At 44.1% G+C, this 13938-nt stretch overlaps 1 protein-coding gene across 2 annotated transcripts in view; it reads right to left on the bottom strand.

The window, feature by feature from the left end:
* PDLIM2 (PDZ and LIM domain 2) overlaps positions 1 to 4330 on the bottom strand; it is a 32772-nt gene extending 28442 nt beyond the window's left edge. Inside the window, exons 1-3 of one of the 2 annotated variants that reach the window (XM_074209154.1) lie at positions 4251 to 4330; positions 1812 to 1906; positions 885 to 1036 (exon numbers count right to left, since the gene is read on the bottom strand). In XM_074209154.1, coding sequence (XP_074065255.1) covers positions 885 to 1036; positions 1812 to 1904 — 245 coding nt within the window. In that variant the 5' untranslated portion in view covers positions 1905 to 1906; positions 4251 to 4330. Of the gene's footprint in view, positions 1 to 884; positions 1037 to 1811; positions 1907 to 3937; positions 4019 to 4250 lie in introns of those variants that run through there. The other variant, XM_074209153.1, reaches the window with a different exon arrangement.
* Positions 4331 to 13938: the final 9608 nt, after the last annotated feature.

Genomic DNA, 13938 nt, shown 5'->3' with positions numbered 1-13938 from the left:
TGGCGGCAGCAGAAGGGTATTGACTCTACCAAATTTGGCCACCCAATGCCAGTCTTGCTCCTTGGCATCAATGCCCCCTGGAAGTCTTGGTGGCTTTGAGCAGTATGAGAAAAAGGTGTAGAGGGATAGACCCATGCCCTCTCCAAATGAGAAAAACCCAAGGAGACAACACAATGGAGACCATGACTCAGGCCAGAGGGAGCTCCTCCCACAGGTATCTCCTGGCTTGGGGATGTCTCTACATTCCTAGTCTCTGAGTCACTAGGACACCCAACCTTGGAGAGCCACCTGTTTCCCCCATAACCTTTGCCTTCAGGCTCAACACCACCATACCTGTTGGGCTTGGAAGATGGCAATAGCAAAATCAGGGTAAGAGAGAGAAGAGACTAGAAAGGGCAAAGGAGCAAAGGTTAAAAGAAAACTAGGATAGGGAATAAAACCTTTGCAATTCAGATGGCCCACCCTACACCCCTGTCTAAGCTGATATGGCTCCATCTTAAAGATGCCATGGGAATTCGAGCTCAGGAGAGACAGCAAACCACAGCTGCTTCCCCTTCACCCTTGAGGAGCCCACATATCCCGCCCATGCTCACGCCCTGCACACTCCTAGGAACCAGTCAAACCTGGGCAACCAGGTACCTGATGCCAACCCGCCCTGCCCAAGGCTGCACACCTAGATCAGGAGCACCCACCCTCCAGTGAGCTTGCGGAAACAGGGGTGCCCACCCAGCTTCCCTACTTCCTTCACCCCAGTATTGCCTCTGCCTTGAATCTCACTCCTAGTGAATTATCCAAGTCTCGTGGGAGCTGTGGGGACCATGCCAATGGTACTTGGGTAAGAGAAAGACACTAGTCATTAGGGTAAAGAGGGGCCCATAAACTACCTGTCCAGCTGCAACCGCAGAGGGGATGGGCTCAGCTTGATCTTACTCTGGGCCTCAGCATGAAGCATGCTTCCTGCATTTTCTCCGTTGATGGCCACAATGACATCCCCTGGTCGAAGGTCAGCAGCTTCAGCTTTTCCTCGCTCAGCCACCTTCAGAGTGTCAGAAGTGGCTCTGTTCAGTATGTGGAGGTCTTCCCTACCCTTCCCAAACATCTTCCACCACTATATTCTGAATTTCTTATCCTTTCTAGGTATCCATTCTATGTGCTACTTCTTAAGGCCCTGTTCTCAGTCGACCTTCAAGAAATTCCCCTCACCCCCAATCCCACATATAAACTTCAGCTGATAAAGGTTCGTTTCAGTTCCATATGGAGTTCCCAATATTAGAAAATCCTTCAAGGCCTCAAAGGACCAATTTCTATTGTTGAAATTTCAGGCATAGTGATAGTTTGAGCCAATAGCCCCTGGCTATTATCTTGCAATTCCCCTGGAATGTCTTGCAAATAGGATTATTCACCCTTGCACCCAGATTGGAGAGGGGGTGAGAGAAGGATGGGAGCTTTTATAGCAATAGTCCTGATCTCTAGGACTCTCACTGTAATAATCACCCCAGATGGTTACCAATGATTAGGGGGAAAGGGAGAGCAAGTCCTGTAGTTACGACACTTGTAATTCTCAGGTAGCCTGGACCAAAACATACACACACCCTTTATTCCCATAGCAATAGCATCCCTCTCCCCCAATCATTCCCAGATACAAATTTTAAAAATAGGTGAGTAGTTCGGAGTGAGAGGGGAAATGGATAACCAGGTATTTGTTCCTGATAATAACTAATATTTATAAAGGGCTTTAAGACTAGCCAAGCTCTTTGCTCAAAATATATCTCATTTGATCGACACCCCCCTGAGAACTACCCCTTCCTTACCTTGGACACCACGATGGGCATGTGGAAGTCTCTGCCCCCAGTGATTCGGAAGCCCCAGGGTGCAGGCCCTATTACGTCCACAGTCAGTGCCATATCTGAGACAGGAAAGAAACAAACAAGATAGGAACCGGGGGAGGTGACAGTAATGGCCCAGCCACAGGGAACAATCACACAGAGGTTGTGGGGTAAGGGGAGAGGAAGTGACTAAAACCACTGTATAGGAACAGTTTCACTTCCCCCCTTTACTCTGGGAGGAGGTGATTGAATTTCCCCCTCCTTGTATCCTAGAGACCCCTAGGAAATCAGCTGCCAAGGTTAAGAGGGCTGACAGGTCTTGGAGAGTATGTTGTAAGTGGCACAAACCACCATAGTTTCCTGTCTCTTTCAGCACCCCATCATTCAGTGCTGTCATACCCTACAAGTATTTGGCTTCTGGTCTCTAAAACCCACAATATAACCTATTTCCTCTTGCCACTCCTATACTTCAGGAGGTAGAGGAAGAGGAAGAGGTGGTGAGAGAGCCCAGAAATGGGGAACAGAAGCCCTAAAAGGCCAAAAAGGCTATGTCAATACAGGCTTTCATGTGCAGGCTCATGAATGTGTCCCTGCATGCATTCTGTGGCCCCCCACACACAGCAGAGAGGGGATCATGCACAAGGTTTAAAGATGTTAATGGTGTTTGAGTAAGATCAGAAGGGTCAGCATTTCCTTGGATGAACAAGGACATGCTCCCAGCACCTACCGATCCATATCTTGGTGGATGGTGGGAAGTTGGTTATCCTTACAGAGTTATGCTATGGTTTAATAAAAATAATTTTTAAAAGCCCTTCTTGGTCCTTTGACATGCCCAAGAATACTCAATATCTGAGGCCACTTAAACCATGAGAAACAAGCCGCTCTAGGAATCATCGGACAGAACTGATGGTGGGGTTCAGCTCTGGGTGCTCTGGGGTGGTGGCTGGCAGGACGAGGGATGGGCATCCTTTCCTTCCTATTCCTTTTCACTGGGCAAGGAAACTTTTCCAAGCAGTTCTGCCCTTCAGAGACTTTCCTGAGCTTTCAGTCCCCAAGCTGAGATTGGGCAGGAAATGTCTATGCCATTCTGGGAATACCACCCTGCCAGATACCCACTCAGATAGGTGCCAGGCACCCTTCCTCACATCCTGTCCATCCAGGCTGGAGCACTAAACTTGCTAGGAGCAGACTTAACCAGTGTAATTTCTGGTCCCTATAATTTACCCCATGAACCCTGGAATGCCCAACTTCTTTTTGAGAACAGAGATACAAGATATCTAAAAAGAAAAGAATCAAACCTAACGCTTTTCTTCCTCTCCTACCCCCCCCTCCAAAATCAAGCACATTTTTTCAAGACTCTTTACTCCTCAGCCCTTGACCTCTCAGGACCCCCAAAAAGCCAGCAGATCTTTCCACCTCACTTCATCTAGGCTCCACATCTTGCCAAGGCACCCAAGCCAGCCAGCTTCATTATGACAGCACCCTTAAGGCAGCTGTGAGATACTGAGAAGACACTCAGCTGGTCTTCAGACCTTTGAGCTGAGTGGACTCTGGCTCCTTGGCTTTGATCAGAGGAGCCAAGGTGCCGGTCCACCCTCCCAGCTTTCCCCGTTAAGATGACTTCCCCAGTCCCGGGGCCAAAGTACCCAGCAAGTTGGAACGGGGCTGTTTTCGTAGGATGGAGGGCAGAGGTGTTTGGGGGGGAAGAATCAGGAGAGAGACCAGTAAAGGGGATGGAGATGGGGAGAGCTCTGCAGTGGTCAGGGGGTTGTGGAAGAGAGACGGACTGCAGGGAGGATGAAAGATGGGAGCGGAACTGAAGAGAGCGGAGTGAGAAGTTAGGAGAAAGTGGGGAGACGAACAGGAGAGGGAAGACGGGGGGCAGGAGCGGGAGTCGGGGGACGGAATGAGAGGCCGTAGGAGGAGAGATGGGAAGGAGCAGGAGGGCGGAATGAGGGGAAAGAGGCAGAAGAGAAGAGATAGAGGGTTTGGTAGCGGGGGAAGTCAGGGTGCGGGAGAGCGCAGCCAGGAAGGAGAGAAGGGGTGCAGGAGGGGGCCCCCAGGGAAGCTGGGAGGAGGGGCGGAGAAGGGGCAGGTGCCGGCACCCTAACCTGCACGGGTCAGCCCGTCCTCCCCGGGAACAGGACGGGGAAGAGTGGGCAGCTGCTGCTCTCTGCGCCGCCGCTCCTCGGCTCTGGGGAGAGCCCGCCCGGGGCTCCGGGAGGTGCCTCCCCTCCGCCCATGTGATGCGGGGCTGCGCCCCGGAGCCTCCTCCCAGAGCTGCCCGGCGCGGGGCGCTGCCCCCGGGCCGGGCGGCCACGCCCTCCCCAGGACGCCCCCAAGGCTGCAGCCCCCCAGTCTTCTAAGCCCCGAGGTTACGAAGGCCTCCCCCTCCTCAGCCCCGCGCCCACCTCCCTGGCTCACCTCCGTTTCCTTTCACTCCGGGTCGCGGTCTAAGCTGCTGCCCCTTGGGCCCCCCGAAACGGGCTGCGGGAGTGGCTGTGCCCGGGGCCCCGCGCGCCTCGGTTACCGGCTCCAGACCATGCCCAGTCCAGGCGCCGGTCAGATCTCCAAATGAAGGGTTTGACGTGGTGCAAGAGGCTCGGGCTTGGAAGCTGCAGGGACCTGCTGCATTCCGGTTCCACCTCTGACATGTAACCACCGGGTGACCGTGGCCGAGTGACTTTCCGCCTCCGAACCTCAGTTTCCTGAATTATAAAAGGAACACTAATAACTCACCCTACAGGTCGGTATTGTTGGTATTGGGAGGATCAAACGCTAACTCAGATGAAATGAGGTTGTTTTTTTTGCAAAGCCTAAACCACTCTAGACTTCCCCCTCCCTGTCTTAAGTGTCAGTGAGCCCTCTGATACCAATACCTGGATGCCGGCTGGGGAGGGGAAAGGCTGATGAGATGGGAAAGAGAGAGGGGCTTGAAGTCTGGCGAGAACAGACCTGAATTCATTCCAGCCATGCACACACACACACACACACACACAGAACTCATCCTTACCTTCAAAAACTTATGTGCCTTTAGACAAGTCACTTAAACTGAGCCTTAGTTCCCTCAACTGCAAAAATGGAAATACTTGGCCCTTCATACCTCACAGAATTGTTGTACAGTCCTAAAATATGTGAATCTATGTGAATTATAAGGAACATGAGTTTCTCTCACAAGATCCTACATTCAACAGTCAATCCAGGTTGGGCTGCCTCCATACTCCTGCTCTTATCCTTTTCCCAAAGACACCCATTCACAAAGGTCTCCATGGGAGATATTTTATTCACTCATACACCATCCCTCTGCTAGTGACTGCCCCTCATATTTTCACCCCTCAACTGGGGTGAAAACCCACACCTTTCCACTGGAGTCATCCACCTCTCTACTGGAGACACCCATTCACACTCCACCCTGTCACTCGTGACAACTATTCATATCTCCACCCTTTAACCCCGAAATACAGCCTTACCTTTCTACCTGGGACATTCACTCATAGCCCATCTCTCCACCTAAGAGAGCTACTTATAACCCCACCCCAATCAGTTGAGACCTTCTGACATCTGACTCTCCTCCTGCCAAGGTGCCCAGTTAATACATCCCCACTCCTTTACTGCTAACACCTGACCAAGCCCCTATGCTACCACAGGAGACAGTCACTCACCATTCTACCCCTTGACTCTGGAGATAATGTTTCTCATTCACACCATTCTCCCTTCAGTGGTTTCAAGGAGGACAGTGATGTCCTACAGTCAGAGAGTAAAGGAGATAGGGGAACTGCGTAGGCAACTGTTCTGTGAACTCTGGTGTCTACAGGGTAGTGGGTACTTCTGGAGATATAGGTGTAAAGCTATAGACAAGGCTGTCAGTGAAAGGAAGCAGTTAAGGAAATCTCAAGCTCTCAGAAAAAAAGGAATATTGAGCCCATCTTAGGGTTTACTGCCCTGATGCAGCCTTCTCCTGTCATAGTGTTCTTGTAGAGAAGATAAAGATATTATGCAGTAGAGGTTAACACAATCAGATGGATTCCAAGATGGTTGGATGGTCTGACTCAAAGAATAGTTGTTAATGTCAACTGGCAAGAGGTCTGCAGCTGAGTGCCTCAGGGATCTGTGCTTGGCCCTCAGATGTTTTACATTTTTAACAGAGACTTGGATAAAGGCATAGGATGTATGCTTATTATGCAAGTGACAACAAGCATGACAGATCAGGATCTAAGAGGGATTTTTGACAAGCCAGAGCCCTGGGCTGAGTGTAATAATTGAAATGTATTAGGATAAATATGAAGTCTTGCATTTGGGTACAAAAAATAAGCTATCAAGTACAAGATGAGAGAGACATGGAGCAATTGTTGAAAACCAGTGATTCATGGCAGCCGTTCTGACAAAGACCTGGGGGTTTTAGTGGACTACAAGTTTATATTAAGTCAGAAGAATGCTGCAGCCAAAAATGTTGATGAGATCTAAAATTGCTCTGAGAGAAGTGTAATTAGGGACAGCTAGGTGGCGCAGTGGATAGAGCACAGGCCCTGAAGTCAGGAGGACCTGAGTGTGTGACTTTGAGCAAGTCCCCTAGCCCCATTGCCTTGCAAAAAAACAAAAACAAAACAAAAAAAGAGAAGTATAATTGTCCACAATAAGGATGTGATACTCCACTGTATTTTGCCTTCATCAAAATCTCATCTGGGGTGTTGTCTTCAGTTCTGGGAGCCACAGTTTTAAGAAGGACATTAATAATCTGGAGAGTGCCCTTGGAGGCAACCAGGTTGAGTCCATGGCACCTGAGAATTGGCTGAAGGAACTGAGGCATATTCAAGGAAAGGGGAAGAGAAGGGGACACATGACAGTTATATTCAAGGATTTGAAAGGCTGTCATGGAGTGGCTAGGTGGTGCAGTGGATAGAGTAGGAGTTCTGGGGTCAGGAGGACCTGAGTTCAAATATGGCCTCAGACACTTAGTTGTATGATCTTGGTCAGGTCACTTAATACTGACTAACTACAAAAAAAAGTGTTCATATGGAAGAGGGATTAAAATAGAGGAACAATTTGACCCCAAGGGAGGATGAATTAGATACTAAGCTCTTTGGCAGCAGGCACTGTCCTTTGCCTTTGCAAACCCCAGCACTTGGCACAGTGCCAATACATAGTGGGCACTAAATACTGATTGACTAAGACAGTTCAACCTGGAACAATGGGATAGAAAATGTAAAGACATAAATTTACGTTTGTTAGAAAATTAGAGCTACCCCAAAGCAGAAAAGCCTGCTTCAAGAGATAGTGAATCCCAGGCAGCTAGGTGGTACATTGGACATAGTACTAGTGCTGGAGTCAGGAGGACCTGAGTTCAAACATGACCTCAGACTTACCTTGGGCAAATCACTTAACCCCATTACCTTGCAAGAGAGAGAGAGAGAGAGAGAGAGAGAGAGAGAGAGAGAGAGAGAGAGAGAGAAAGGCAGTGAGTCTTCAAAGGTCTTCAAGAAAAGAAGAAAAGTGTGGACAACCATTTCTTTTGTGCTGGGATTCTCTTCTGGTATAAGTTGCACCAGATGGTGAAGTCTCATCTGTCTCTCAAATTCTACAATTTTTGTATTCTGAACAAAGCTGTGAAGAGTTTGGATTCCAAGGAAGTAACTTGGCTAACATGTAGGCAAGGACAAATTGCCAGTCTGTCTTTCCAACCTTATTCTCCAGTAAATCCATACGGGAACCTTTCTGCAGTTAGACTAGTCTTCCTCCCTATTCACTTTGCTTGTCCTCCCTGTTCACTTTGCTTGTCCTGGCCTCTTTATCTTCCCAGCCAAGTTTCCTTTCTCTTAGTGTATCTGAGTCCTGCTGAGCCTCCAAGGCCTAGATCAAGGCTCATTGCCTCACTAGAGAATATGGCTTATCTCAACAACTAGACTGAAATCTCCTGATGGGCAGAGACCCAATTTTAGGCTTCCTTTCTCACAATGACCTGGATTAGAACCTTGAACACTGTGGATATTAAAAAAAATTTGATTGATGTCAGAGAATAATTGAATATCAAAGCTGGAAGAGACTTCAGAGATCTAATCCAACCTGCTTATACAGTCAAGGAAACTAATGTCTTGGGGGAGATTGACTTATCCAAGATCATACAACTAATTTTGGGCAGAAATAGAACTTGAACCCAAGCCTCCAATTTATACAACAGCAATAGCATTATAAAGAAAAATAATTTGAAAGATTTAAGAGCTCTGATCTATACAATGTTCAATCTCAACACCAGAAGACTGATGATGAAACTTATTACCTTCTTCCTGAAAAGGATGACAAACTCAGGGTGTGGAATGAGATAAGAATTTGTTTTGCTTGATTATATATAACTGGTTTTTTTTCTAATTACAGAGAATGGGAAGTAAAGAGAGGGAGCCTAGGGATAGGCAACATGCCTCTGAAAAAGAGAAAAAAGAAAAAAAAGTTTGCAGAAACATTTTTAAATGCACACAGAACAGAAGGAAAGACAATCTCAGACAAGCAAGATAACTTGAGACTTGCATGTTAAATTTATTACTTATTTTAAAAGAAAAACAAACTGTATAATAGAGATTGACAGTTTTATATTACATGCATTTTCTGCTCTACTGCAAATATGGAAGTATTAATTTATCTGGTACATCAAAAATTGAAAAATGAAAAATAAAAATAAAATGACCCAATCTTCCTGACTTCCATTTCAGTGTTCTTTCTACCACTACATTACAAATAGCTAAATGTTATGGTAAACAAAACATTGGACTTAGAATCAGGAATACCAGAGTTTACATCTGGTCTCTGACACTAATTATGTGACAGGCAAGTCATTAAACTTTTCTGTGCCTCAGTTTCCCCAACTACAAAATGGGGATAATAATAGTCATCACAGTTATTATTTGTTGTTAGGATCAAGTTAAATGTTAAATGATATTTGTAAATCATTTTGCAAATCTTAAAATACTATTTAAATACTATCTATTGTTATGAAATCTAAGCTGATCTGTTCTGCTATTTCCCCCTCACTTCCACTACATCCTCAAATAAAACAAAACAACACCTCCAACAATCAAGATGGAGACCAACAGCCCCAGAGCAAATGGAAGTATGTTGTGGGAAAGAGACAGGCATCTGTCCCCTGTGTGATCTTGGGTAAATCATTTAAGCTCTCTTGAATCGTTGCTGTAACTAATATTTCTGTCCTTTTTTATTTTAGGTTTTTGCAAGGCAAATGGGGTTAAGTGGCTTGCCCAAGGCCACACAGCTAGGTAATTATTAAGTGTCTGAGACTGAATTTGAACCCAGGTACTCCTGACTCCAGGGCTGGTGCTTTATCCATTGCGCCACCTAGCCACCCCTGTCCTTCATTTTCAAAGAAGACCATGACATCAGGGAGGTGATGCCATGACAAGCATGTAAACTGGATCTGAGTGAGGGGGGGTCTGTGCTAAGTCACCAGCCTCACTTTCTCCTCCAGAGCCATGTGGGTCCAGGGGCCAGATATGAATCAGAATGACTTGGAGATGACCCTGGATATGAGGCAATCAGGGTTAAGTGACCCTGCCCAAGGTCACATAGCTAGTAAATACCAAGTGTCTGAGGTCACATTCGAACTCCCATCCTCCTGAATCCAAGGCCAGTGTTCTATCCACTGCACCACCTGGCTGTATCTGTAAAACCAAATGACCTTCCCAACCAATACTAGAATCTATATACACAGAAGACACAGGCAGGGGTAGCTTCTAGGCAGAACAGGGTCAAGATTTGAGAATTCTCTCCTACTCCACAGGATAGAGAGACTATTGATCTTGGAGTGAGGAAGACCTGGGTTCCAATTTTGCCTAACATTCATAAACTGTGGGATCATAGGCAATTTATTTTATTTCCAAGAACCCCAGTTTCCTCATCTTTAAAATGAAGACAATGTAGCTACCTCTCTGGGTCATTGGGAAAACTGGATGGGATGATACATGTAAACTTGAAAGTGCTAATTCAATGGTAGTTGTTTGGGTTGGGTAAGAAACTGAATTCATCAGTGTAGATCAGGGATTGACTGTATGTGGCACATTCTTCCACATACTTTAGATAGCAATGACAGAGTTATAATACAACAGTGTTTCCAGTGCCACACATGTTTTCATACCGCAAAATTTTCTAAAATTACCCATGCATGCCTATCATGTCAAAACAAGTAAAGAAGAAAAAGAAAAAAGTTGTTTTTATAACTTTTTTTGTTGATCAGGGCCAAGTTTGAAATTTTTCTGAAGAGGAACCTCCCTCAACGACTATGGAAGAACTCAGAATAGTTTAGATATTAGATTTTGCTGCAGAGTTGATAATGTTAATGCATTTAACCTAACATTACAAGACAAAAGATGATATGAAACTTATACTTTAGTGAAATAAATTTGATGATAACTAATGTTATTTGGAAGCAGCTAGGTGTAGCAATGTATAGAGAGCTGAATTCAAATCTAGTTTTATGACCCTAGTCAAGTCATTTAACCCTGTCTGCCTTAGCTCCTTATCTATAAAACTGAGCTAGAGAAGGAAATGGCAAACCATTCCAGTATCTTTGCCAAGGAAACCACAAAAGGGATCACAAAAAGTTGAACACACCTCAAACAAGTAAATAATAACAAAATGTTTGAATCACAAGTAATATAAAGTTGCTCTATACACTTCATATGCTATCATGAGATCTTCATTCCTATACAAATATGCAACAGATATTTTCTTAATTCAGCCTACAGTTTCAGCACCTTTAAAGACTTCAATGCAAGTGTGAAAGAACTTTTCATATTTCGAAGGCTATTTGAAGTGCAGTCAAGGAGCTTCCACTAATCTTTAATTCTAAGTGATTAATATGTGATATAATGACATGCTAAAGGGAAATATCAAGAGCATTTAATAAAAACTGTAAAGGTCTTCCAGTGGATGAACATGTGAAATTAAAATCATATGATTGGGATGGATATCAATATTTGGCCATATCTAACCGTGTGAAAAGACGTTGTCAAAGATTAAATATCAAAATCATATTACAGATGAGCATTTACCTGGTTTTAGAGAACTTTGATCCAATTAAATGAAATAAAATATTATTTCCCCCAAAAGAGTTCTATTCTTCTTATTAGTAGATCTTTTTTAGATTAGTAGATCTTATTTACCAAAAAATGTGCTAAATTATTATTGTCAATTTTGAATTTCATCAAAATATTTTGTATATTTGTCTCCTCTCTTACTATATAATAAGCATCTATATAATATTCTTTATTTTGCCTCTCAGTTCAAAAAACCTAAAGTATTTATATCTTAACAGAAAAAGTTTGCTGAATCCTATTATAGACAAATTCAGATATGGTCCTGATCTGTATTTATATTCTTGGAGTGTCAGACTGGGGCACCAAGAGGTTAAATGACTTGGCCACAATCAGTTATTTTAGGACTTGGACTTAGGTCTAATACCCTGAAGATCAGCCTTTTAATCATTTATTTTGTCAAGCTGTTTTGCTCTTACTGTTATGATTGTTATTCAAAGTCCTGTCTTGATCTGCCTCTTAGAAGGGGCAGCTATGTGGTGCAGTGGATAAAGAACCAGCCCTGGAGTCAGGAGGATCCGAGCTCAAATCTGGCCTCAGGTACTTGGTAATTACCTAGCTATGTGACCTTGGAGAAGTCACTTAACTCCATTGCCTTAAATAAATGAAAGTTTTTTAAAAAAGAGCAATCCTGCTACCTTCTCCAATAGGACAGCTGTCAAAAAATCAACATTTCCCTGCTAGGACATGAGGCCAGTTATTACAACATAAAAAGGGTGTCCAAAGGTGACTCAAGAATTGTGCTCCATGATCACTCACTCTACAACCCCTAAACTCTGGTCTTCTTTTTGCTTTCAAAATATCTCACAGGTAGAATTCACAGGAGCATTTGGGTCACCTTAATTGTGATAGGCTGAATGGAATTAATATAAGGCAGCAATGTGGTCCAGTGGATAAAGTTCTAGACCCAAGTTCAAATCTTGCCTCTGACACTTATTAGTTGCCTGATCCTGGGAAAGTCACTTAACCTCTTTCTGCTTCAGTTTTCTCATCTGTAAAATGAAAACAATAATAGAACCTATTTCACATTTGTAAGGTTAAAATGAGAATAGATAACTTTGCAAACCTTATAGTACTATATGATTGATATAATTATATGGAAACAATTCAAGGTTCCTGGTTTCCTTCACTGGGATGTGTGTATACAAGGTATATATCCATTGGAGGCTTCCCTATTGCAAGACCCACTCAGTCTCAAAATATATACCTACAGGCCAAGGATTGCCACTATTTTCCAGCACTAGAAATGAGCTCTTATTAAAAAAAAAATACTAAAGAGGGCTCCTCACTTGATCCTCAGTGCCATGCCCCTTGAGGCTGCCTATCTCTGGTATAAGGCCTGCCCAAGGGACATTACTGTTTTATTACAATTTAAGCCCCAATAAGAAGAATATGAATTTGACTTCTCCAGGCAAAGCAAAATCATCCATATTTCTTCTTTTCTATGTACATTGGATTACACTTGAGTTGGGAGATAGTGAGCAGTTAAAGATAATAATTGAGTATGGTTTTTTTTGGGGGGTAACTACTAATAAGAATAGAATTCTTTTGAGGGGAATAATATTTCATTTAACTGGATCAAAGTTCTCTACCATCAAAATCAGTTAAATGTTCATCTATAATGTGAGTTTAGATATTTAATCTTTGAAAATATCTCTTTACACAGTTAAGTGTGACCACATGCTGATATCCATCCTAAGCATATGATTCTAATTGGATCATCACTGGGGTCCTGGTGGGCTAGACAGAAGCTACTGAGAGGCTGATTGATTTCATCCTTCAATCCCCCCTCAAGTTACAAGGATATGACCCCCCCCCCAGATTCCTACCAAGCTGTTAGAGTCCCAGTACTCATACCTAGGTTTTAAAGCCCTCCCAGATCTGTCCAGGCCCAACTGACTCATTTACCTTCCATATTAAATACTGTTCCTCCCAACCCAGCTAATGCCTGGAAATCCCAAAGAGTAGCCCTATAAAACCCTTTTGAGATTTAGCTTCAGGGAGGGTGTGATGGGACCAGTATCCTAAGGTCCAGTCCCAAGCAGGTTAGGCTAGTTTTGTGCTAAAAAGGTATTGAAACTGTCCCGGAGACTTAATAAGCTTGGGCCTTTAAAGACTCGGGCAGCTGAAATGGTTTCCTGGTGCCATAAGTACAAAAACCAGCCTAGGTCTAGACACTTGGCTCCTCCCTTTGGCTTCTGACCCATGGATCATCATAACCAAACCTGGCACCTGGGCTCCAGAATCAATGTCACATCCTCAATTAAAACCTTTTCCCTGAAATATTTTATTGCACACCTATGAACCTATATGTGATTGCTTTACTGTCTCAGGGAGGGACAGAATCTGGCAAAACTTTAAATAAAAAAAAAAAACACTTTCCCTGACCTAAGTATCTTTCCCTCCTATGATTAATTAAATCTTTTTGTTAGAGCCAGATGTTCTACGAGTGTTTCATTTTCTTTAAATCCAAATTACCTATCATCTCACTTTGTTCTACTCTTGAACCGACATACCAGATTTACCTGGGTTAGGCCCAGCCTGCTATAGAGGGGATAAAAGGTGTGAGGGCACCTGAGAACTTTGAGAGAGGAACCCTATACTGAACAGCTCTTCTCTGCTATGATGGGGGCACAAGAAGGCCCCCTGCTTAGATACCTGGGGGCAGAGGTTGAAATGTAGAAATGCTACATCGGGCATGGGCTGCCATGACTAGTGGCCAATTCTCTCCAGCTACTGTGCACACACAGACTTTCTCTTACTCATATTACTCCATTCTCCCATACTCCAGACACATTGTCACTCACTCATCCTCTTCCTCAGTCTCATTCATACTTCATTCTTTCACTCTCATACTCTCTTACCTTTGTACTCATTCTTTCACTCTCACTCAATCTTTCACTCTCATATTCAGTTTTCAGGCTCATCTACACTCTCACTCATACTCATACTCACTGTCACACACACACACACACACACACACACACACACACACAGAAAACATTACCAGCAGAGTA

The sequence above is a fragment of the Macrotis lagotis genome, chromosome 1 (assembly GCF_037893015.1).
Source record: "Macrotis lagotis isolate mMagLag1 chromosome 1, bilby.v1.9.chrom.fasta, whole genome shotgun sequence".
In the NCBI taxonomy this organism is placed as follows: domain Eukaryota; kingdom Metazoa; phylum Chordata; class Mammalia; order Peramelemorphia; family Peramelidae; genus Macrotis; species Macrotis lagotis.
This window is presented reverse-complemented; position numbering and strand designations above follow the sequence as displayed.